Consider the following 26,774-nt stretch of genomic DNA (forward strand, 5'->3'; position numbering starts at 1 on the left):
GAACCTATGTAACTCGTAACCGTGATTACCGTTTCTTCTCTAAGCGGAAGTGTGCCGCGCTTATCCTCAATAGAAGCTGTTATTGATCCTCTGCAGTAAGAACATCTAAGTGATACATTATTAGTAGCCATAAACGCTATGCGGCGTTGTAGAATGCATCAGACCTGGTTTGAAGGCGGAGCTCAACTGCTTTGGGGCTGAATAACCTTAAACAGGACTCATAATCTCTCCTAGCTTACCTATACGCGTTTTATATGGGATAAAGACCCTGCCTACGGGCAGTGTAGTGAAGATCACCCACGGGAACCCTACAGGACGGTGTAAGTCTTCTGCCACTGGTGCTCAACCTTCTGGCCCTTTAAATACAGTTCCTCATGTTGTGACCCAACCATAAAATTATTTTCGTTGCTACTTCATAACTATAATGTTGCTACTGTTATGAATCGTAATGTAAATATCTGATATGCAGGATGGTCTTAGGCGACCCCTGTGAAAGGGTCGCTCGACCGCCAAAGGGGTCGCGACCCACAGGTTGAGAACCGCCGGGTCAGTTATAGTAAATAGTAAGCAATAGCGGGAGTCTTGGATTGTGAAATTGTGGGGGCTTCTCACCTACAGCGAGAGTAAATGAGTATTTCCGGAAACTTGTACAGTTTTCACAAGGCCCCAGGAATCTTCCCACCTCCCTCCGTCGGGGTACTTGACACGTGCACATCTGCCCGGGGAGTTTCCGGGTTTATCTCCGCGCCCCACCTCTCTTCCAAAATTCCAAGTGGGGGTATGCCTCCATCCGCCGGGCTCTAGGACCACTCCAGGTGGGTGGCCGCCGGGCGACTCCCGCTCCAGAGGGCTGTAAATTACCCTCTTGCAACATCATTGGCTGAGAGGCATCTGAAGGACAGCACTGCCAGCCAATGGGAGGCCGACATTCTCCGACGATCACGTAGTCAGAGCCACTCCGGCTCGGGGGTTTGGGTTTAACCCTTTAGAGGCGAGGTCGCAGTGCGTGGGAAAGTTGCGGGTAGTAGACGTGCCACGTCTGCTGGGAAGGGAGAGTCATGAACTTGCCCGAGGCCGTCGCCCTTGAGCCATCAGCTACACCCTTAACTCTATGAGGTCCGGGGTCCTCCCTCTGTGTTTGTAGGAACTTCTGCTCCAGCGACATGAGGCTTCTCTTGTGGAACTCGGTCCTGGCGCTGTTGGTCACTTCCCTGAGTGGGGCGCTGATCCCCGAGCCAGAAGTGAAGGTCGAAGTGCTCCAGAAGCCGTTCATCTGCCATCGCAAGACCAAGGGGGGCGACTTGATGTTGGTCCACTACGAAGGCTACTTAGAAAAGGATGGCTCTTTATTTCACTCCACGTAAGTCATTCGACCCCGCAGGTAAAACCATTGAGAACCCGCCCACCTACCCCAGCCCCTGGGCAGGAAAGCTAGCGTGTACCAAGTTTTACCATATTTTTTAAAAAACGGAAATGTCTCATTTCCTCCTTTAGGGAAAGAAAATTGTTTAAAGCCAATTTTATGTAAGGAGATCTTTGCAGGTCTTGTTGGAAACATGTTGTCAAGATAAAGAAGGACCACTTATTATTATAAAATAATTTTTATGATTACAAAAATTAGACCTAGAGTCTTCCATGTCTCAGAACCAAAAACCTAGGTGGGCTACGGTGATAGTCACGGGCCACTTTTCAGCGGTTTGCTACTAACGTCTGGTAACTGCCGAGGGCCCTGTGGTCGTGCAGCCTCCGTGTAAATGGCCAGGAACTGCCTGCCCTGAGAATGATGAAGAAGTACCATAAATGGACCCGTTTATAACGCATGGTTGCCATTTCTAGAACCATAGCCTATGTGGTAAATAAATAGAGGCTGAAATCCCTTTGCCGTGACAAGAAGTGTGCCTAAACTGCAGTCCGCTGGGTGGTAGATTCGTTTTTCCTTTTTTTCTCTACCCTTCCCAGATTTTCTACAATTGGAACAAAAGTTCCCTTGATCATGGGAGAAATGGAGGAAAAGAGGAAGTAATAGCCTTTATCCAGACTTAAGGATCGTGGTACCCCTGAAACCTAGTAGGGCGACTGCCCTTCTCTCCTACAAGATACACTTGCCTAGAAGAACACTTTCCTTATTGTGCCCAAAGGGAGCTAACAGGGACTCAGACACTTCTCAGCCCTCAATCCCTCCAGGAGCTCCACAGCTTGGCTTTCTTGGGCTGGCCTTCCTTTAGCTCATCAGCCAGGATATCTTGACCATTCTCTTCTTCCTCCATCCTTGGGGGGCCATTCCTCCAGGCTTCCCTGCACACCCCACAGTAGACCCCTGCGGAGAGAGGTGGGCCAGGGTCTGAGCCGGGATAAAGGCGGGGGGGGGGGGGGGGGGGTGGAGGTGGAAGAGCAGCCTTTTCCAGCTATCAGGGCCGTCAGCAGGCTGTACATAAGGAAAGTTTGTAGGTGGGTGAGAAGATGCTATGCTCCTGCCCCTCAGTGTCTGTGTGGGTATGGACCCATAAATTCTCCCTAGCCCTTCTCCTCCTCCCCAAACCCAGCCACTTTTAATTCTTCTTCTCTCTCTTCTGCACCTGGGACAGCATCACTTTGTGGTTAAGACCTTGAACTTTGTAGTTAAGTCAGATACTGGCACACTTAACCGCAGTTTCCTCATCTGTACCACAGGGGAAAATGGTCCTTACCCCGTATGATCATTGTTAGAATTAAAAGAAGAAGAGTATTTGGGGTAATGCCTGGTATGTGGTAAGTGCTAAAATAATTGTTGATATTTTTAAGCCCTGGCCAGGTAGCTCAGTTGGTTAGAGCATCTTCCTGATACACCGAGGCTAAGGGTTAGATCCCTGGTCAGGACACATACAACAAGCAACCAATGAATTCATAAATAAGCAGAACAACAAATTTTGCTGTCTCTCTTTCTCTCTCTCTCTTTCTCTCAAAACACACACACACACACACACACACACACACAAAACAAAACAAATAAAACAGTAACAAATTTTTAAAATAATAATTGTTTGTTTTTATTATTATGCCATCTGTACTTCTCTAGCTAAGTCAACAGTGTGAAATTTGCATCAAGAAATTTGGGTAAAAAAAAAAAAGAAATTTGGACAGTGAATTGAATTATATCATAAAGTTGACTTGTGTGTGTGTGTGTCTGTTTTCATTAATTTCCAAATTTAATCACTATGGGTGGGAAAAATGTACTACAGCAATAACAAAGTTACTAAAATGTTCTAATGCATTTTCTTTCTATTGTAGCCACAAACATAACAATGGTCAGCCCATTTGGTTTACCCTGGGCATCCTGGAGGCTCTCAAAGGTTGGGACCAGGGCTTGACGGGAATGTGTGTGGGAGAGAAGAGAAAGCTCGTCATTCCTCCTGCCCTGGGCTATGGGAAAGAAGGAAAAGGTAATAACAATTCTACGTTTTTCTATAGCATAGAGTTCTTTCTAAATTAGGAGACAGAAGTTAGTGTAAATACTATGTTTTTTTCCCCCTCTAACAGTAAACAGAAAATCTGTATTTCTTTGGGAAATATAATTATGTCTTGATTATTATTTGAAATGGCCAATTAAAGCCATAATATCTAATGGTCAACTGAGCTAACAATGAAAAAAGGTTCTGGAACCTTCAACTCCATTATTCACATTGTTCACAATCTGATGGCTTCTTTTGTGTATGTGTGTGTGGTACAGAATTCATAACATAATATTTACCATTTCACCATTTTAATGACATTCAGTGGCATTAAGTACATTCACGTTGTGGTGCAAATATCACCGCTGTCCGTCTCCAGAACTTTTTCATCCTCCCCAACTGAAACTCGCCAATTTATTTTAACAATGCAAAAGGATAGATCACTCAACATACGTGGATTGATGAGTTGGACCTTTAAAAGATAGGTTTTTAAGGCATTACATGCAATACTAGATGTGGGCAGTATGTGATACTCAACTGAAGTTTCCCCACAACAAAACTTATACATTTTTTAATGATTTGACTTAGAAAACTAATGGAGTGACATGAAATGAGTTTAGTAGAACAGAAGCAAGTGTGCTCGCTGGCCCAGGGCAGGCACCCACACCTGTGGTTGAGTGGGAACCTGTGTGGCTTTCTAAAGGCTGCGCAGAAGATGTTTCAAGCATGGGATGTGCATGTAGCCGATAATTCCTTTATTGCAATCTAACCTAAGGGAATACACAGGAATCAGAAGAAACATTTGTGAACAGCGATAACCATTCCTGTGTTGTTTCTAATGGCAAGAAAAATTGGAACCAACTTAAGTGTATAATGAGAAGGGTTTAGTGAAATAAAATATGGCCCAGTTACTTAAAAATGGCATTTCAAAGCTTAAAAAAAATATCCAAAATGTGTATGATTTCATTATATATGAAAGTAGAAAATGAAGCTATAGAATATGTTATACTATGATAGTAAGTATTAGAAAAAATTTTATACACAATGTGAATCACAAAGAAATAAAAAGAATGTTAATAATGGGGCTGGGAATTATTTGTATTTCTGGTTCTACCTCTTCCAAATCCTCTGCAGTGGGCACATATTACCTACATAATGAAGAAAAAAAAATTAAGTAGTCATTAGAATAAAATGAAGAACCACTCTGAGGCAATAGGAATATAGACTTCGCAATATCCTTAGGTCTAAACCATTTACAAAGTGGGAACCCTAGTCCCAGTTTCCTGGGAAGAACGTAGGGGTCATACATGAAGCATTGTATATTCTAAAATGGAACTTGAACTTGCTGTATAAATCTTATGCATAGAATGGGATGTACTAACAAATTAATTCCTTGTTTTAATAATCCTCTTGAGAGAAGAAAATCAAGTATCTAGAAAATGTTTCTCTGATGTTCAAATGTATTCTTTCACCTTCCTGCATCTTTATCTTCTCATCTTTAATATTTATACACATAGCATTAGTCCATTACTCTTTGCCACCCTGCATTTAACTCATTTTCACTTTATAACAAGTAGAGATCTAAATAGGAGTCATTTCCTTCTGACGAGCTCCATGAAACTAACTCTGTGAATATGTACTAACGCTAGTTCTGTAGTCCTGTAGCACCTCGTTTGCATGCGGCCTTCCGGTTTTCCCGACGACCTAGTGCATGCCCATTCTCTGTCTAGATCTGAAAGGTAAGGCTTCAGCACGCAGCGTGAGTTTCGTTCCTTCAGCACTTACAAATGCCCTTTCGTGGAAATATGTGGGATGGGGAGACTAAGAAGTATTTGTAGTGTTTACCTAGACCTGTATGTTAAATATAGTTATTAGGAAACAGTTGAGCAAATTGTCTCTACTTCCCAGAAAAAAAATTTTTTTTAAAGTCCCTGGGACTTTAACAATGCTCTTCTCACTTTTAAAGCTTTTCATCTCCCTTGTCAGCAATGTGTTTTAATTTATCCCCTCTCCTGAAATTTCTTCCATATATGTGCAATGTCCTAACTTTCTGAAATTGCTAATCCTTTCTGAATTGTTCTTTTAAATTTTTATTTTAGAGAGAAAGAGGAAGGGAGAGGGATAGAGAGAAACATTGATGAGAGAGAATGCTGCCTCCTGCATGGCCCTCACTACGGATTGGGGAGAGTGAGCCCCCAACCCAGCCATGTGCCCTGACCAGGAATTGAACCTGTGATCTTGGTTCATGGGTCAACACCCAACCACTGAGCCACGCTGGCCAGGCTTGAATTGTTTTTAAAGCCCGTAAGAGAATTATATCTTAGTAACATATATTGAGAGCTTACCATTTATCAAGCAAAATGTTAAGTATTTTGCATGGACTTATCTTCCTTCATCTCCCCAATAGACTCTGGAGGTGGGCATTATTGTCATTTGTGTTTTACAGATGGGGAAACTGAGGCCTAGAGAGAGGCAGAAGTAAGCTGCAAACCTAGATAGTATGATGCCAGAGCTCACCCGATTATAAACCACCTCCAGTGGCAGAAATGGCAGTGTGATTTATATTTCTAGGTCAGGACTTTCTGACTCAAGTTAGTAAATCACTTGTGCTATAATTAACTCTGAAATATCGAAAGCACCTTAAGTCATTTTTGACTTATAATATGTAATACCTTAATTACATTTGAAATTTTAATACCCCAGGCCAGTGGTCGGCAAACTGAGGCTCACGAGCCACATGCGGCTCTTTGGCCCCTTGAGTGTGGCTCTTCCACAAAATACCACGTGCGGGCGTGCACGTACAGTGTGATTGAAACTTCGTGACCCATGTGCAGAAGTCGGTATTTTGTGGAAGAGCCACACTCAAGGGGCCAAAGAGCCGCATGTGGCTCGCGAGCTGCATTTTGCCGACCACTGCCCCAGGCCATTAGGCATGAATGTGTGTGTGTATGTGTGTGTACGTAAAACAATTTTTAATTGCAAAACCAAAATCAGACTGCTTTTGACCTATTAATTTGGATTATTTCTTCTTTATTCTATTTGTTTGAGTCAAATATGATTATAATGGAAATTAATATGTGATAATCTTAGGAGGGCTCTTCATTTAATTCAATTAAAATAATATTTTGTCCAGTACCGTAAGTTTTCTATCATCAAAATTTGGGATCTTTTAAATACAACTGAACGCTCTCCTCCCCCCCCCCCCCCCCCCCACTTCGCATTTAGGTAAAATACCCCCAGAGAGCACACTGATATTTAACATCGACCTCCTGGAGATTCGAAATGGACCAAGATCCCATGAATCATTCCAAGAAATGGATCTTAATGACGACTGGAAACTCTCTAAAGATGAGGTGACCATTCCCTCCTCCTACTCTCTCTTTCTTCCCTTCTTTCAGCTCACTTTTTTAGAAATATGTTTTAAAAGAAAATTTATTTTTAATTTGGGTAAAATGTTATTTATAAAACTTCTTAAAGTGCCTATGCTTTGAAAATGGGCTTTTTCATAGGAAATCATTGTTTTGGAAAGAGATATATTGAGACTTTTAAAACACCGTTTATTCTTTTGCTTTTCTCTCTCTCTCCCCAGTGTATAAATAAGGTTGACTATTTTGTCTTGCCCTAAGTTTTTGAAAGATTCATTTTGCCAAGACAATTCCCATTTCGGAGTTCTGTATAAGAAACATAGCTATCCTGAGAAATAGTTGCCATAAAGCAGTTGTTGTATATCATTAAATGAGCTACCAGTCCAGTCTGTGATACTGTTTGACTCAATGCAGGTTATCTTACAAGTAAGAAGTATTAACGAGACCATTATTTTGTAGGTTAAAGTGTATTTGAAGAAGGAGTTTGAAAAGCACGGTGCAGTGGTGAATGAAAGTCATCATGATGTTTTGGTGGAGGATATTTTTGATAAAGAAGATGAAGACAAGGATGGATTTATATCTGCCAGAGAATTTACATATAAACATGACGAGTTATAGAGATACATCTGCCCCTTTTATATAGCAGCCATCTTTAAAGATTGGGCAACCGTCTTTAAAGAAAGTCTTATTTTTTAACATTGTTTTATTCCATTCTTGCTTTGTTTTTTTTAAAAATTTTTTGTATATTTTTTTCTGAATGTTATTTAAAGAACCCCTTAGGGTTTCTAAGTACCCATTTCTTTCTGGTGAATTACTGGGAAGAAAAAATGTTTTTATCTTTGAATATGGAGAATTCTGGACCATTTTCTACTTTCACCTATGAAGTCTTATAACTTACAACTTTGTAACTTTAAAATATTACAATGGGGACCTTGCCCAACAGAAGAGCAAGTATAGCACAAATCCGTACCCTCTGTTTCTGCTTGCCCCCATTTTCACTAAGTTAGATACTGACATTTGCAAACCTTTTGCAATAACCCAAAGCTTACTATTTTCATGTTATAATGGAAGTGCTATCTGCCTTTGAGTCTCTGCTTGAAGCAACGGGGAAGATGGTTGTTGAACCTTACTTGTTAACAGTTACTGCTTTACTGAGGAGATGTGCAATGCTGAAGTGATGGACAAGTTAATGACTTCTAAGTGTGTATACATTGAACATTCTGCCCAGAACTTAAGCTATGGTATAAGGCTTGGTTCCTGATTACTACTGACTTATCATGATAAGTAGAACAAATAATTTATGTTTGTTGCTTCCTAATAAAATGTGTCAAAATATTGTAGATGAGGTAGAAAGTTGTATTTAGTCTGTGCGTACTTTTTAAGGCTAACCAATTATCCTTTCTGGTTTTTAAAGTAATAGTCTATAACTAGTGTATTATACTACAATAACATTATGTCATGATTTGTTAACCAATCAAAATTTTCCCATTTCTGCCCCATCAGAAAATAAGGCAGACCCACAGTAGCTGCTATTGAATAAGGTCTATCCTAGGTCAAAAGTTTGATAATTTTATTATGTTCTCTTCAATTGGCTTTTATGCTCAATACTTTAAAAAGTGTCCAAATCCCCATTTACTAAGAATATTAGCCCTGGCCCGTGTGGCTCAGTTTGTTGGGTGTCATCCTATACACCAAGAGGTCACTGGTTTGATTCCCCATCAGGGCACATGCTTGAGTTGTGGGCTCAATCCCCAGTAGGGGGCATGCAGGAGGCAGCCCATTGATGTTTCTCACTCTCTCCCTTCCTATCTCTCTAAAAAAAAAAAATCAATAAAAACAGTCTTTTCATTTACCAAGTGTTCTCAAATGTATCACTGACCTTAACTCTCATGGATCTGAAGTCCATGGAAAAAGCTGGTGGATTTTACCTATTTTATAGGTGAGGAAATTGTCATTCAACGAGATTGTTGTGACTATGGTCAACAGCTAACTTACTGAAGCAGACTTCAGTCCTCAAGTTCATTATCTTTTTACTGCCCTGTATATTGAAAAGAAAAATTTTCTTTGCATTTACTGGGTCTAATTTTCTCTTCAGTGTGGGTCCTTATCCTTTGAAGATACTTTACTGGCTATTTCTGGTGCCATAGAATTCTCCCCACGATCCAGAAATGGCTCTGGTTTCTTGAAAAACCTTGGGGTCAGCCATGAATTGCCTCAAAGACCCAATGTGGTGTGAGGTTCCCCATGTGTATCTTAGTCCTTTCATGCCTGTGGAGCTCTGGATTTTTTTTTTTTCTTTAAACAATTATGAACAACTGTTACATCAGATATAGACTACTTTCACTGATTCTGTATTGACGTCTTCCTCATTAACACCTTTCTCTGGCGAAATCAGCTATAGCTAGAAAACTTTTTTAAGTTCACTGCCCTTTTCCTCAACCTGGAGGAGTTCGAAGTCACAGCACAGAAAGCCTATGCGGCATGATGAGGGGGAAGGAAGTGAGTGGCTACTGACGCTGTCTACGGCAGAGCAAGATAAGTAAAAAGGATTCTGACTATTCAGGCAGCATATTCCTTCATCTCGTGTGACTTTGTATCAATTCCCATCCTAACGTTTGGACACAAGTAGGAAATGAAAAGTCACTAGGTTAGGGTTGTCTTTAAGTTAACTGCCTTTTTTGGTTTAGTTGTCTCTTTGCACCTTTCCATTTGTGGGAATAATCAGACACCAACTGTGACTTCACTTGTGTACCACTGAACTCATTAATCCTGCTAGCTGGGTCCTATTTAAATTTGTAGGACTGTGTTATTTGGTATTCTTTTCAAACATAAAGATTACTTGGAAAAGAATTGGTTTTCTGAAAAATTCTTCACCAATTTCTTCAGCAGTTTTACTGATTTTCTTAACTGTTCTTCCTAGGTTTTATATAAAAGCCAGGCGAGGAAGATGGCCAGGTAGTTTGGGGAGAGGTATAAAGACACTTTGAATGTGTCTGATTACTCTGTTTAGATATAGTTGTAAGGAAAGCTGTGGTTTGGTTCGATTGTTTTGAAATAAATACGCATTAAACCTTGAGCATTGAAAGCAATAGTTAATATTGAACGTTGGGTACTGGAGAAAGTGTATGTGGGTTTTTTTTTGTTTAATGGTGGTAGTTATCACTGTTGTTTTGTGGGTTGTTGTTTTTGTTGTTGTTAATCCTCACCCGAGGATTAATTTTAATCTTTTTTAAAAAAAATTTTTTTTAATTGATTTCAGAGAGGAAGAGAGAGGGAGTGAGAGATAGAAACATCAATGATGAGAGAGAATCATTGATTGGCTGCCTCCTGCATGCCCCCCATTGGGGACTGAGCCCGCAACTGGGCATGTGCCTCTGACTGGAATCAAACCTGGGACCCTTCAGTCTGCAGGCTGATGCTTTATCCAACTTGCCATGCCAGCTAGGGCTAATTTTAATCTTAATTAAAATTAAAAGATTAATTTTTCCATTGAAATTTTAGAGAGAGTGGAAGAGAGCGGGAAAGACAGAGAGAAACACATTGATTGGTTGTCTCCTGCACATGCCCTGACCAGGGCCCGTGCCAGGGAGGAGCCTGCAACCAAGGTACATGCCCTTGACTGCAATCAAACCTGGCGCCTTTTGGTCCACAGACTGAACCAAACCGGTAGGGCTATCACTGTTGCTTTGGTTTGGAATTTTATTGTGTGTCATTGTGTGTTATGATTAATGCCTGAGTAAATTAGTGCTATAAATTACCGTATGTAATTAAATGAAGTGCTGGGGTGCTGTAAAAATAACAAGGAAATGATTTCTGGATGAGATGGGAGACAAGCTATTTGAAACTTTCTTTGTGGAAATGAATTTTATTTCTCATCAGATTCATGATACAGGATATTGCTTACCTCTGTTCTGCTACTTGGATATCAGCATGCTCTCTCCTCACTGCATTGAGTGCATGGGTGATTTCTCAGAGTTGTTTAGAAACTACAAAAAGAGAAAAGAGAACTTGGTGCAATGTTATGGAAAAAAATACATTTTCCCACCTTTTTCTTTAAAAAGTGAAGTGTCATTGTATTAATAACCCTACTAAAGGAGAGAAAAGAGCTTTGACTTCCCACAAATTATTCTTCTGTGTTATTTTTTTTTTTCAGGATTACCTATCATCCACTTCTTTAGAAGAATATACAGTCAAGAGATTTTGGAAAAAATAAACCTGTTATCTTTAAAATATAGAGATGCATATACGTGTATGCATGTGCATATTTGTGTGTGTATACATAGAGTACTATATGCCACGTAGAAACCATAGACTGCACACACCTAAAGTTTTCTACTGAAGTCAGTTATTGAAATGCTCTATCTAGTACATGATTTCCCCTCTGAAATTCTGTCTTTCAATTTAGCGTGAAGTTATAATTTTGGTTGAATTTTCTAGTGGTTCTCTAGGTAAAACCAACAGTAATCTTTTTCACCGCTTCAGCTTGAGGTTTATCAAAGGGACTACGTGGCTGGCTTTGACACAGTCCGTAGGTTATGGCTGAGGAACTGGGAAGGAGCATTTGGAGGTTCCTGGAGGTCCCGAGCCCTCTGTCTGTGGGCTCCTGTGTTTGCAGGCTCTTTGTGTCCTGGGCTGCTAGGGAAGCCTCTGGGATGCCATGACTTCAGTGAGGACAGGGCAGCCAATGATCTTCAGAGCCAACGCGAGGGCCTGTGCACTAGACGAACGTCAGTTTTATTTTATGACCTAAAGACAAATGGCATGAGATGTTTACTGAGGCTTTCCTAAAAAAAAAAAAAAAAAATCTGGAGTAAAGCAAATGCTGTCCCTTGGTCTCTAGTAACAGCTGACGTATATCCCACTTGGGAATTTCTGGGCATTTACAAGTCACGTCATTAACTTACTGGTAAAATCCCACACTGCAGCAGCTCAAGATAATGTCCTCTTTAGTAAATAGTTGCAGGAAAAACAATCCCACACACAATGTAAAGTGAGGTAGTGAGGGACAGTTTTCATTAATCTAAAGAATGAAGAAAGGGCCGGGGGGCCCACTGGGGCTTAATTCCAATTTCTTACAGCATTTTCTCACCCATTTGTTGCAGTCACTGGTGGGCTGCATTTTATGTTAATATAACTCTAAGTCTAGTTCTTTTTTTTTTTTTTTTTAACCTCTGGTTAGAAACTGGGAACATTATGACATTCAGCCACATCTTTCTATTGTGCTCACACCCGCTGGTATTCTGTTGGAGACAGTCTAGATTTTTAAAAAGTGGTTCTTAAATTTCTAGCTAAGTTTAATTAAATGGGTAATTATACTTGGGTAGAATACCCATGAAGAGTAGTACAAATACAGGGGATTTGCTTTAAAATAAGAGACAGCACTTTACTTGTGGAAAAAGAGGGAAGAACCTAAAAGGCTCTTGCAATGGAATCCCCTTTTAATTACCAAATCCCCACAGCATAATAGCTCTAGGCTTTCTCTGGAGTCAGAAATTTCATACTTTCTATCAATAGATGGAATCATTGTTTAGTCACTTATAGAAAGTCCATCTTTATTTAATTCCTAGAACAATTTAGACAGACTTTTGTTTCCTTCTTTCAAGAATTGAAAAATAGCCTGGGCCAGTGTGGCTCAGTTGGTTGGATGTCTACTGTTGCACCAGGAGGTTTCTGGCTTGATCCCTGGTAGGGGACGTGCAGAAGGCAGCTGATCTATGTCTCCCTCTCACATAGATGTTTCTCTCTCCCTCTCCCTTCCACTCTCTCTAAAAATCAATAAACTATTCTTTAAAAAGGATCATATTATTTTAAAAAAAAGAATTGGAGAATAACTAATAGTAACTTCTGTTTAAAGTCATATATTACCTTAAGTGAGCAGTGGTATTAAAATTGCAGATATAATAGGCTCAACTTTGTCAATTCTAGATAAGGTTTCATCTATTAAAACGATCCTCAGGCCTGGCTGGCATAGCTCAATGGTTGAGTGTCAACCTATGAACCAGGGGGTCATAATTCAATTCTCGGTCAGGGCACATGCCCAAGTTCTGGGCTCCATCCCCAGTATGAGATGTGTAGGAGGCAGCCAATCAATGATTCTTTCTTATTATTGATGTTTCTATCTCTCTCTCCCTTCCTCTCTGAAATCAATAAAGCTACATAAAAAAACACACACTGTACATAGCATAAGGTGGACCATTTCCATACAGGTAAACTAGGAAAAAAAACATAGGTGGAAATTCCCAAAGGTCATCATAGAATCCCCTGGCCTGTTCTTTGATAGTCACAAGATGAACAATCAGCAATTCCCCTTTAAATTATCTGTACAGTTGACTGGATCCACCAATGGCTCCTAAAGGCAGAGCAGTGAGGGTGATGCATACATAATAATTTTTTTAAAAACTAGGTTCAGAAGACTGATTAACTGTTATTTGAAATGAAATGGGAACCATTGAAATGACACATTTGAATAATTGAATTTAGAAACCCATCACCTAAATATAATGAATAGGATTTTACACTTTTTGCCAAATTAAAATTTATGGTTGTATAAATTAGCAATCTCCAAAGGGCTTGATGGATCATTTGAATTCTAAAAATAATTTTAAAATAGATTTTGATATTTATAATCTCTCCATGTTGTTTATACTCAATATGGGCAGTAATTCTGTAGATTGATTTGAGGGCATTCTAAAGGTTTGTTTCTATGGTAACCAATTCAGAAGACTAGCCTCCTAAACATGGTTGTCATGGAATTAAGGCAGGTGGTTGACTAATCTTGACTAATACTCTTCTTTCTCATCTTTTAATGGCTTTTCTGTTAATCCCTTTCTTTGGTTCTCATAAGATTATATACAAGACAAGCCAATTACACAGGCCTTTTTACTCATATATGAGTGTCTCATTCATACATTGCCTGTCATTCATTCCCATGAGATTTTTCCAATGACAGATCTTTTTCTTCCTGTTACAATTATACACTCAAAGAAGCACTAAAAGGAAAATACCTCTGTAAGCAATGTGCTAAAGGTATTCCTCAATTACATATGTCCTTCAAGCTCCTCAAAATCATTGCATAGGGTTCTTTAGACAATAATACTGGTTAGAAGACAAGTTAAAATTGTCATCAATAATATTTTTAATTGGTCTAGGTTTGGGTAACCTTTATTTATGATCACTTTTTAAAACTTGTCTACATTTCCTAATATGCTAGATCAATGTATTTATCTCTGCATAATTCTTATGTTATCTTAATGGCAACATATAATATACAAATACATTACTTCTATACTTACTTTTCTTGCTTGCCTCTGACTTCTTGAGAGGAGAGGCTATGATATGCCCTTTTCATCTTTGCAGCAATAGTGTAATTCCTAGTATAGGTGTTTGATCATGTTTCTTATTAAATTAGTATGTTGAAGACATTCTATAAGTAAAGTATGCATTTGTAGTTCTTACAATTGTGGGTCTAGTTGAGTCTAAATCAAGACACTTGGCTCCTTAGGGGCATTAAGATTATAGTTCCTAGACTTCCACATCTGCCCATGAAGGAGAAACTACTGTGGGATTTGCTATCCTATTGTGACAAGTAGAAAACTGGACAAAATACAGGTTTCCCAAGCTATCTCAAAGTAGAGTATTATTATGAAATCCTATATAATAAAAGTGTAATATGCTGTGTCCGACCGATAAGTTGACCATTCCGTTGATGGCTCGACCAGTTGCTATGACACACACTGGCCACCAGGGGGCAGACGCTCCAACTGGTAGGTTAGTTTGCTGCTGGGGTCCGGCTGATTGGGACTGGGCGAGAGGACCGGACATACCCTGGGGCCTTCCTGTGGTCCCTCCCTGGCTGCCGAGCCCCTATTGCCCTGGTCAGGACTGGGGGAGATGCCCCGATCGGCCCCAATCGCTGGCCAGGCGATTTGTGCGCCGGGACTCTAGTATATAATATTGATATTGGGCTACAGTTTTCTTGGTTGGACTAAATGCACAATAAGACCCCTTTGTGCTCCAAGAGTGTGCGTGTCACTGCTCTGTTCTCAGCATCTGCACTGATTCCCTCAGCCCTCTCCTACTATCCATTTGCTCATGTGGCAGACCACAAGCAAAAGCATAACATTAAAAAAACATGCAATAAAGTCTCCTTCCTTCCCTCCATCCAGTCACCCAGTTTTCCCTGGTGGCATCCACTATTACAGTTTCTGATGTATTCTTCCGAAGATATTCTATGCAAGTAAGAGTACAGGCATATATTTTTTTCTTCCCACAACTGATAACACACAATGACTTGCACATGGCTTCCTTCCCCTACTTAGTATGGGTTGGAAATCTCTCAGATCAGTACATAGAGATCTTTCTCATTTTAAAATATCTGAATAGCGTTCCATTATATTTTGCTATTTGAATAGCCCCCAATTGACGGATGTCTGTTTCTAATCTTTGCTAGCACAACTAATATAGCAACAGATAACAGTGTACTCATATCATTTCACACCTGTTTCAAACTGTAGGATAAATTCCAGACGTGGAATCCTCCAAAGGCTACATATATATCTTTATATCTATATCTATCTATCTATCTATCTATCTATCTATCTATCTATCTATCTATATATATCTGTTATTTGGGCGATATTACCAAATTGTCCTCTGTGGAGGTTATAAAACTTTTTGATTTTTGCTAACCTGACAGGTGGAAAATGCGACCTTGTATATCTGATTTGAAGGGAAGTGAGCGTGAATATCTTTTCATGTGTCTGAGTGGTATTGCCTTTGTTTTCCTGTGGACTTTCTCTTTACAGGATAGTCTTATTTGCTATTTCATAGAAGATAGAGTCTGTGCTTTGTTAACAGGTAGATGGTTATGTCTGGACCAAATACCTTGATGCCAGTATTCACACACACACACACACACACACACACACACACACACCCACACACCCTTGGTCACCTGTTTGTGTTATTAAACCAGGGATGGAATCTTGGCTTTGCTACTTGCTGTGTGACCTGGGGAGAGTTACTTAACTTCTTTGGGCCTCATTGCCCAAGTACCCTGCTTAGGGTCTGGCCTATCCACATGGCACAGGATGGCATCTTTAAAACCAAGGAACTGGCTTGGATATGCAGGTCAATAACGCACAGGACACGTTCCTCCGAGGGGAAATCTCGCTTAGGTACTGAAGCCCCGGGAGGAAGCGGGGCCTGGCTCCTTAAAGTCCGGGTTTTCCTCTGGAGACAGATGCCACCCGGGTGGTGACTTAGAAATAACAATGGAGCAAAGAGCCACCTTCTGCCGGGAGATCCGCCCTGGCGGCAGCTCCTCCTGCTGCCAGGCACCCTCCCCTCCCCAGCCCAGCGCGGTGCTGCAGCCCCGGCAGCCCAGACAGGCCAGTGCTGCAAGGCTCCAGCCCCGGGTGGCGGTGTGGGGGAGGGGACGGGGAGGCGGGGTGGACCCGCATCACGTGAGCGGAGCAAACTGTAAGCGGGGGCGGCGGGCCAGCGCGCCCGGAGTCTGAGGAGGGGGAAGCGCCGACCGCCCCGCCGCTCGGCCACTGCAGCTGCAGCCCCGGATGTCGCCGCAGTAGCCGCGGCCGCAGCAGCAGCACCCGCAGCAGCAGCAGCAGCAACACCCGCAGCAGCACCCGCAGCAGCAGCACCCGCAGCAGCAGCACCCGCAGCAGCAGCACCCGCACCCTCGGCGCCGCAGCATCAGCGCCGCAGAGCCGAGCCTGAGCCGCCGCCCGCAGGTGAGCCTCGGCAGGCGCGACCCAGAGCGCGGGGCATCTGCACCGCGGCTCCCGCAGGTTCGCTCCCAGCCGCCATCGCCGGGCCCGGGATGACTCGGGTTTGTGGGCTTCGGGGGCGCAGGACAGGGACGCCCCACCCTGGGCGCGAGCGCTGCAGCCAGGTCGGAAGGTGTCCCCGCTCTGCACACCCAGCCCCATCCTGGCCCTATCTCCTTTAACTCTCATACCCTCCACCCCCGCCCCCGCCTCCCGCACACACACTCCCCCGCCGGCTTTTCCTGTTTTCCTAGTCTCGGTATGAAGTTGCTGCCCCGCGAGGGATGTGCCGGTGCGCCCCCTGTCCCCGCCGCCCCGGGGGCCGCTCCCAGGGTGCAGGGCTCGCTGGGGCGCGGGAGCGGGCCTGGCACCCTCCTGGAGGTCACATACCTGCCGCGGGTGGGCTCGCGGGGACCTGGCTGCCCGCTGCGGCCGCTGCCCGTGGCCCGGCTCTGTCCCCGCGTCCACCGGTGCGGGATCTGCTCTCCCCTAAGGGCAAGCGAGGCTGCTCCTCTCCGGCCCGGACTTAACGCGACTTGCCTTCCAGCCACACCCGGGGCGGTTCTTGTGGGGAAGGGTGTCGGGCAAGTTAACGGATGGTGCTGGGTGTGTGTGTGTGTGTGTGTGTGTGTGTGTGTGTGTACTGATCCATGGTGTGTGTGTGTGTGTGTGTGTGTGTGTGTGTGTGTGTGTGTGTGCACTGATCCATAAAAGGCACTCAGACATTCCGAGATGATTATCCGCTTCAGTTAGCCTTGGCGGCCTGGGTTCTCTTGTCTGTCGGGGCGCCGATCGTGGGTGACATCTCTCGTGAGGTCTGAGATGAGTGCGGTCTGCAAAGCAGGAGCTTGAACTTTAGAGAAGAGACGAGAACCCGGGTTTAAGGGTTAAACAGGTCCATTAACTCCAAGTGCACCTAAGGAAGCTGTTACGTGCTGTGGTGCTGTGATGCAAAACCGAGTCAGGGTTCTGCTAAATAAGACGGGCTCCCGGGATTTGCTGTTGAACTCTGGCTAGCAAGCATCTTGAATGAGGACGTGGCAGGCTTCCCGGCAGGGTGTGAGTCTACTGGGTTCCAAGCCTGACTAGACCAGGCATCCCTTGCAGAGGAAACCCGTGTTCATTCAAAATGGCAGCATGAAGAATCAGGCCGGAGGGAGCAGCATGGACCAGTCTCAACCGGGGCCCCCTGGCTTGGGCCTGGGTGAGGGAATGTGGGGAAGGCAGGCTTTCCCCAGCCCTAAGGGACAGGGAGTAATTTTGGCAGCAGGCTAGATTTTAGGCTCCTGGGGAGGGTGAGTGGGAAATTTGGGGAGCTGTATAATTTATTTTCTCTAACTTATCAAAAGCTGGTGCAAAGACCCAATTAAACTCTCTGTGATTCTGATCTGATTTTTCTCCAGGTTCCACTAAAGTTGATTAATGTGGCTGCTGATGTCTGTTTGAGGTATAAGTGCAGTCTTGCTTGGTACCAACAACTGGCTTTTAAGAGAGATGGGTGTCCAGTGTCAACATCATCCAGGAATAGTAGACATAACAGTAGACATAACAAATGCCAGGTCCTTAGAGCCAGTCTCATTGCAGGAATTGATTTAACACCATGACCAAGCACCCAGACACCAGAGGATGGTAAATTCTTGAAAGGTGACTCATTTCAGGGTTTCTCCCTCTCTCTTAAGCAGCCTTCCTTTCCCATGTTGCTGCTGTACTGCCAGCCATCTTCTCATTTAGGAAGAGGAGATGCATGAGGCAGCATTTGTTTCGGGGGATTATGGGATGGAGGAAGATTAGCACAAAGGTCAGGAATGGTCATGCGGGATGCAGCCCGAGAAAACACTATGATGTTAACTCCCCTTGTACAGCCTGGGAGGCTGAGACTAGCAGGGGATGGGGGACCGGAGTGAGGGGGGGTGACCACACCCAAGGTCATACAGCTGGTTGGCAACTGGCAGCGAGGACTGAAATCCAGGTCTTGAAACTCCCCCAGTTTAGGGTTCCACATGCCACCTTTCAAAGCCTGGAAGAATAGGGCAAACCTGTCATGAGAGTGGCAAACAGAGCAACCTGAAACCAAACTGTACCAAGAATTAAAAAAAAATCTAAGGTTCCCTAATTCAAGCCCATTTAACCGCTTAAGCTGTCTGTGCTTCGTGTTCACATTTTGTGGTGACTAAACTGCTTCTGTATTTAAACTCCAAAGACATTATTTTAATCATAACCTTTGAGGTGAAAAATGTGCTCTCTGATTAAAAATTAGTTGTTGATGCTTGCGGACAACCGATAGGCCAATTTTTTTTTTTAACTAAAAGAAAACAAAGTGGGATATAGAATAGCTTTTGAATGTCTCTAATTTTAAGTACAAGCAAATAACAAGCCTGACTTAAAATGCTTTGAAGCAGCACTGAAGACAGAGCCCTTTTTATAATTTGTACTTGAATTCTCTGAATCATATACCAGTGACCTCAGATCTACCAAAGGAATACGAGAAAATGTGCCTGGGTTAGTGTTTGTGCAGAAGCGGGAGGATATGGAAAACCCTTCTGGGCATTCGGTACCTTCACCCCAGTGATCTGCAGAGGAGGAGGTGGGCGGCTTGCAAGCAGCAGGAAGAATAATTTGCGATGGTGAAGTAGTTAGGGGCTAGGTCTGGCCAGATATGTTGAAATGAGGACAGATGCTGACGCCAGGTGTGCCATTAAAAAAACAACTTGCGTTAGAGCAGTGGTTCTCAACCTTCTGGCCCTTTAAACACAGTTCCTCATGTTGTGACCCAACCATAAATTTATTTTCGTTGCTATTTCATAACTGTAATGTTGCTACTGTTATGAATCATAATGTAAATATCTGATATGCAGGATGGTCTTAAGCGACCCTGTGAAAGGGTCGTTCAACCGCCAAAGGGTTCGCGACCCACAGGTTGAGAACAGCTGAGTTAGAGCATGAGTGTGAGGATTCACTCATTGAAATTCCCCTGATATGCCAAAGATGTTAAAGATCACAAGTTTGTTTTTTTTTTTTTTTTTTTTTTTTTTTACAGAGAGGAAGGGAGAGAGATAGAGAGTTAGAAACATCGATGAGAGAGAAACATCGATCAACTGCCTCCTGCACATCTCCCACTGGGGATGTGCCCGCAACCAAGGCACATGCCCTTGACCGGAATCGAACCTGGGACCTTTCAGTCTACAGGCCGACGCTCTATTCACTGAGCCAAACCAGCTTCGGCTAAAGATCACAAGTTTTTTAAGATATAGGATGTCCCCCCAAAATGTGTACACACTTGAACAGCTGATAACTCAATTTTCACTCCTTTTCAGGTTTAACTGATTTGAAATAATGGGTGAAGCCAGAGGAAGCTTTGAACAAAGAAAATTTATCCGAAAGTGCCACTAGACTTTTTTATGGGGATGCATAAAAGATAAAGTTTACGGGACAAAACTAGCAGTATTCGACGGATTTAGGACACACAAATACTGAACAAAATGATTTGTGATATTTGCGATTCCATTGCTCCGCATCATCAGCAGTGCCTGGACCAGACTGTCATCAGTTTGAAAATAGGCACTGACAAAAAAAAAACAAAACTTAATTTCTGTAGATTCTTTTAAATGTTGAAGATGATCTATACATTAATAAACACTGACTTTATAATCATTCAAAGTGTGTATACATTTTTGGGGACACTATCCATAAACTCATGCCATTTGTGTTTATTGGAGAACAATAAAGAATATAGATAATCCAAAGTTATTTTTTTAAAAACACCCATGATCCCTTTATCCAGCACTAACTAGTCTTTATAAAAGTTGGGACCACTTCATTGAGAGAGCCTCGAGTCTGTGCTGTCCAATTCATAGCCACTGGCTAGTAGCCGCATGTGGCCGTGAGCATTTGCAAGGTGGCTAGTCCAAACTGAGATACGCTGTGAGCTTAAAACACACATCAGATATAACACACTTATATGAAGACTTTAAGACATCTCAGGAATTTTGTATTGCTTATAAAGTGAAGTATTATTTTGGATATATTGGGTTTAAGTGCAATATATTATTAAACATACTTTCACTGGTTTCTCTTTACTTATTTAGATGTGGCTACTAGAAAACATAAAATGACTTAGGTGGTTCGCATCTGTCTTCCATTATATTTCCCCTGGACTGTCTTGGTCTAGGTCAGTGGTCAGCAAACTCATTAGTCAACAGAGCCAAATATCAACAGTATAACGATTGAAATTTCTTTTGAGAGCCAATTTTTTTTAACTTAAACTATATAGGTAGGTACATTGTTATTAACTTAATTAGGGTACTCCTAAGGCTTAGGAAGAGCCACTCTCAAGGGGCCAAAGAGCCGCATGTGGCTCTCGAGCCGCAGTTTGCCGACCACGGGTCTAGGTCATTAACAGAAAGCGGGGTTGTTGGTTGAGGTGTGTGATTCTGTTCATGGGACTGGATGTGTTAGGAGAGAAGCCGCACAGAAGCTGGAGGGGGGATGGCTGGATGGGGGGAAAGAATGAGTGCTCAGGTGACTGGCAGGGGAGGGAGCTGGGGCTTCCTAGCTCGAGTCCCACCTGAAGCAGAGAGGAGCTTGGAGGTGGTTAATAAGATGGTTAATCTCGAGCCCCTTCTTCTTCTGTTCTTACTGGTTAGACATGTAACCTGAGCCTCCCCTAAGGTAAGGAAGACATCCTTGAAAGCTCCCATAAGCATGTCCGATCACGGGGTTAAGTTGGGTTACTGCCCTCTGTTGGTTGTGTACATGAGCACCTCTTATTCTAAACGGTGAAGAACTTGAAACCATGTTTGTAGCTCCATCTCTCCTTGGGTTGAAAAAAGTGCTTGTAGGTGGTTAGGGGCTCAAAATTAACTGTTAATTTTATCAGCTGTTAATTCATCAGACTCCTTAAAAATCCCAATTAAAATGATGGACCGTTCTGAATAATTTTCGCTTCTTTCACAATAAAACCTCCCTAGTGTATTTTAAAATTGCACTCAGCAGTGCCCCAGTGACCTGAAAGAATAAACGAAATGTCTTAAAGTGTCCTTTTTAAGCACCAGTGATCAGATTATTAAAATAATAAAGTCCAATGGTTTACAATATATATATCCACACATAGTAACATATTAACTTACATATATTCATATATATGTATAAATGTTCTTTTCAATTAAAAAATGGGATAAATTTTCTGCCCTGGCCGGTTTTGTTCAGTGGATAGAGCGTCGGCCTGTGAACTGAAAGGTCCCAGGTTTGATTTTGGTCAAGGGCACATGCCCGGGTTATGTGCGGGACTTGCAGGAGGCAGCCGATCCATGATTCTCTCTCATCGTGGATGTTTCTAGCTATTTCTCCCTCTTCCTTCCTCTCTGAAATCAATAAAAATATATTAAAAAAGGAATTAAAAAATGGGATAAAACACAGCAAATGGCTATGGCATAAATGGACATTTACAAAGTCGTTTTTAAGTCCATTTTGTAAGGTATAAAGTAACTCTCTGGTTACTAGCAAGATTTAAATCTTATCACTACTTTATTTCTTCTGTAGGAAATAAATTTTTAGCTAAATTTTTTTACAGGGACACAGTGTAAACGACCATTTTTTAAGGATGGGAAGATATTTAAAAATTCCAGTTTGCAGAGCTAACAGGTACATATCAAATCACGTGAATGGGAAAAAATGAGAATACACAATGCAGTATTTACATGGGAGGGAAAGCAGACGGTGGTAAGAGAAAGGCCATAATTCAAAGCAACCCTGCCAAATTAGTGGACACACTGGCACCCGTGTCAAAAAGGAGAGCAGGAGGAAATGAGAGGACCCCCGATCTTTCCCACGGAGAATGCCAGGGCAGCTAACCACACACCTGCCTATTCCACACAATCTACTTGCTTTATCTCCGTTATCATGACATCCTCGGAACCCTGATCTTTAAGAACAAGTTAAGGGAACAAATCCTTTTTGAGTGTTTCTCTATTTTAGATACTCTGCATATATTATCTCATTTAATCCCCATAGGCAGCATGACCACATTTAATAGATGCAGAACTGAGTAAGCAGAGGAACTACATCCAAAATTTGGGTCTGTCTGACTCTTTTTAAAAATATGTGGGGTTTTTTTAAAAATCGATTTCAGAGAGGAAGGGAGAGGGAGAGGGAAAGATAGAAACATCAATGATGAGAGAGAGTCATTGATCGGCTGTCTCCTGCACGCCTCCTACTGGGGATCGAGCCCACAACCCGGGCATGTGTCCTTGAACAGAATCAAACTTGGGACCCATGCTCTATCCACTGAGCCAAAGTAATATTTGGGATATATTGGGTTTAAGAGAACTATATTATTAAACATAGTTTCACCAGTTTCTCTTTACTCCTGTCCGCAGGCCAATGCTCTATCCACTGAGCCAAACCAGCTAAGGCTATCCGACTCTTTAAAAAAAGCCATAATGTAAGCTCTGTGAGAGATTCCCCTGACTGCACAGCTCAAGTGGGAATACTATGGGTGGAGCCACAGCATGGCAGCACCTTGTCAAAATCAGATTTTCCTGCTCTTTTTCTTTCACTGAAGATGAACTATAGGTACCTCCTCCCCCCTTCATTTGCCCACCAACATTTATTGAGGTCTTATTATGTGCAGACCTGTGTGCTAGGTGCCAGGGAACTAAAGATCTACACAGGAGTCCTTGCCCTCTTGGGGCTCACAGAAGGATGAGCAGAAAATACATTTTAAAACTTGAGGAAAAGAAATCCGGCCAGGTAGAGGGGACCAGGGACGCACCTCAGGGCACTAACATTGCAAGCCAAACTGAAGTCCCTTTCCATGCCTCCTGCCCCAATAATCCTTCTTCAAAGAGATATCTGAGACCCAAATAGATACAAGTAGTAACTCCAAGAAAAAATGCTCTGTATTAGATAAGTCCAATGCCATTTCTAACCTTAAAAGAATTTTAAACAGCTTGTTATGGGCTTTACGTTTTAAAAGTTATTGATTATAGAAAATCTCAAGCATACCAGCCTCTCATCCTGGGTTACTTTCATTTTATCATTTCCCTGGGAAATATGGCAGTATATGTCTCTGAAAGTTATGGGCTTTTGTTTTCTGACACAGCCACAGCATCATTATCACTCAGAAATGAACAATAATTCCTTAATATCATCCAATAGCCAGTGTTCACATTTTCCTAATTATCTTATAAAATTTTTGTACAGTTTTTAAAAATTGGCATCCAAATAAGTTCCATTCATTGCTGTTGGCTGATCTGCCTCTTAAGTAACTTAATTTTTTTTCTTTGCAGTTTCTGATGTAGTTGTTGAAGAAACCAGCTTTGTCCCCATGAGTGTTTCATAGTCTGGACTTGACCGATTGCAACCCCACGGTGTCATGTGTGTTTGATCTAGGGGCTCCACCGTGCCACTTTGATTCTTGACGCCGATTTTAGTTACACTTTGGAATGGGAGTGTGTCTGATGTGCTAGGTGCCAACCATTGGTGAGAAGGTGAAGGAGCGAGTAGGGATTGGTGCAAAACTGGCAAACGCATCACCATGAGGAGTTGGGGGAGGAACGTGAACATTTATTGAGTGCCCACTGTATACCTCCACAGACTAGGTGCTTTTCATATGGTAAACACGAGTGGTACGTCGTGGATAGGGCTTGGTCCCATGTTCACATGCAGAAACTCCGGCTCAGAGTCAGTTCATAACCTGCTGTTTCTCACAGTTAGTGGGTGGAGTCGGGACCTAAACAAAGGCCCCTTTGTCTCTAAAGTGTGTCATTCCCTTGCCCTGTGCACATGGGGCCAAGCAGGCAAGATGCATGAGCACAATTGACCTGACATTGACAAGAGGGGAAACACACACACACACACACAATAGCTCAAGGGTGATGTTGGTGGCGCTTCACTGGCCGCTGTCAGGGATGGAGGGGACCGTGAGAGGCACCCTTACCCAGTCCAGTCTCCCTGTTGTGCAGAATGTGGACCCTCTGTTGCCAGACCTTTCAAGTTTTTAAGAGAAGCCAGAATTTATACAGAAAATTTATACAGATGTTACAATGCTAGCTGCTATATTCAGATTAGAAAACCCACTCTCTATGCCTCCACTGTGGGCCAAACCAAAGGTGCAGCCTGCCACCCCCGGGCCACCCCGGCTGCTCGGAGCAATGGCAGCTGATGCCTGGCGCTGCGGTAGGTGTTGCACTTGAAGGCAGAGAAAGGGAATATTAAGCAGCTCTTAAAAGGCATCGAGTGAGAGTGAAGAAAATCTTCAAAAGGTGAAAGAACATTTCAACGCCGCGAGGAGTAAGTCACGTTTCTGAAGCCTGGACAGATCAGACCTTGACAAACAGCCGTCCCATGTACCTTCTCTTACCCTCAAGATGACTCGGTCCTCACTCTGTCTCAGCTGGGATTCTGAGCACCTCATACTATTTGCACGTTTCCGCCCCTTTAAACCTCACCACAACCCTGTCATTCTCCCTGTTACAGAAAGGTGACGCGGGGCTGAGATCCAAGCCAGCTGGTTTAACACGGTCTGCCCCTCATTAGACAGTTCCTAAGTCTGGGCGTTGCCAATCGGAAGCTGGAAATCACTGGCTCCTAACAGTCCCTTCTAATGAACTCCGAAAGCTGTTTGCTCTACCACCTCGAGCCTTCAGTGCAGAACTTCGTCGGGTCTCCCTTTCTGGCAGAGCTTGAGGAGTCTGAGCTGCTGTAGGAGCCTTTCGGCAGCTGGTGCTGACAGCCCCATTTTTAGTTCAACAGTCCCTTCCCCACACACCTTATGTATCCCTTCCTATTCCAATAGCAGGCACGAGAGAAAAATCAATGTATACAGGAGTATCATTTGTCCTAGTTTCAGTTCAGCAGGAAGATCAATACTCTAAAGAATGAATTTATCAATAAGTAAGATAATAAAATAATTCCTTCTGTGCTTTTCCGGAAGTTGGGACATCACAGACATAGGGTGTAAACGTCTGCAGTCTGCTCGGTGAAGCTGGGAGCTGGGAGAGGACGCGAGCCTCGCTGGGCACTTGGGTTTCATGGCTGTGCACAAGTTAAGGCACCTGCCACAGTGATTTGCAAGACAGTTAATAAGCCCACAGCTTAGAGCAGTGATGGCGAACCTATGACACGCGTATCAGAGGTGACACGCGAACTCATTTTTTTGTTTTGTGTTTTTTTTTTGTTAAATGGCATTTAAGTATATAAAATAAATAACAAAAATATAAGTCTTTGTTTTACTATGGTTGCAAATATCAAAAAATTTCTATATGTGACACGGCACCAGAGTTAAGTTAGGGTTTTTCAAAATGCTGACACGCCGAGCTCAAAAGGTTCGCCATCACTGGCTTAGAAAGACAGTCATTTCTCCCTCTCAGGAGACTCAGGGCTTTCTTATAAGAGGATATGGTGACTGATGAGGGTCACTCTAGAGCTGAAAGGCAGGGCAGCGAGGCCTGCAGGCCCCCCCTCAGAGCATTCACAGCCCTCAATGACTACTCACTGAACTTGAGGACAAAGACCTTTTCTCGCAGGCAGCTTCCTGCCTCCATGTCTAGACATTCTGTAAGCGGTCTCCTGGTTACAGGGGTCCTGTGCTCCAGCCTCCCACGCCTGCACCCACCTCCTCTCCTTAGTCAGAGGACGAATGTTGGTAGACGCAGCTCCCGTGCTGTGGGATCCAGGGAATCTGGAGTCTAAAATCCGGGTCCCAAGATGAATCCTGAATCCTGAAAGGAGTTTGACGAGGAGGACAAGGATGGTTAGAAATTGAGCTTGAGGATCCTTTACCCTGGCTGATGGCACAATATGTAAAGCTGCACCGCCTAGTGCCATTGCCTCTAGACACATGTGGCTAATCAATTTAAAAATTACACGTCACATAAAATTTACCATCTAAACGGTTTTTAAGTATATTCATATTGTTGTACAATTAATTTGTAGAATTTTTTTTCTTGCAAAACTGAAATTTTAAATCCATAAAATATCTCCCCCTCCCACCTTTCTCCCCCAGTCCCTGGTAATTACCATCCTACTTTCTGTCCCTGTGAATTTGCCTACCCTGGGAACCTCATGTAAGTGAAATTACACAGTGTTTGCATTTTTGCGATTGGCTTATTCCACTTAGCATGACGTACAGATAAACGTACTTTAACATTTTCTTAACAAGTGCTTTGTAGGAAATGGCTGTCGGTTTGGCCATCTAT

The 26,774-nt window shown here is 42.8% G+C and overlaps 2 protein-coding genes across 2 annotated transcripts in view; both read left to right on the forward strand.

The window, feature by feature from the left end:
- Positions 1 to 959: 959 nt before the first annotated feature.
- Positions 960 to 9,643, forward strand: FKBP14 (FKBP prolyl isomerase 14). The gene is made up of 4 exons (XM_036327735.1): positions 960 to 1,360; positions 3,268 to 3,419; positions 6,654 to 6,781; positions 7,253 to 9,643. The coding sequence occupies exons 1-4, from the start codon at positions 1,164 to 1,166 to the stop codon at positions 7,409 to 7,411; spliced, it is 636 nt and encodes a 211-aa protein (XP_036183628.1). The 5' UTR covers positions 960 to 1,163; the 3' UTR covers positions 7,412 to 9,643.
- A 6,616-nt stretch (positions 9,644 to 16,259) lies between these two features.
- The window catches only part of SCRN1 (secernin 1), a 42,336-nt gene continuing 31,821 nt past the window's right edge, over positions 16,260 to 26,774 (forward strand). The window contains exon 1 of the mRNA XM_036327736.1: positions 16,260 to 16,542. The gene's annotated coding sequence lies outside the window, so the exon portion shown is untranslated. The remainder of the gene's footprint in view (positions 16,543 to 26,774) is intronic.

This window comes from Myotis myotis, unplaced genomic scaffold (genome assembly GCF_014108235.1).
Source record: "Myotis myotis isolate mMyoMyo1 unplaced genomic scaffold, mMyoMyo1.p scaffold_m19_p_11, whole genome shotgun sequence".
Lineage (NCBI taxonomy): Eukaryota > Metazoa > Chordata > Mammalia > Chiroptera > Vespertilionidae > Myotis > Myotis myotis.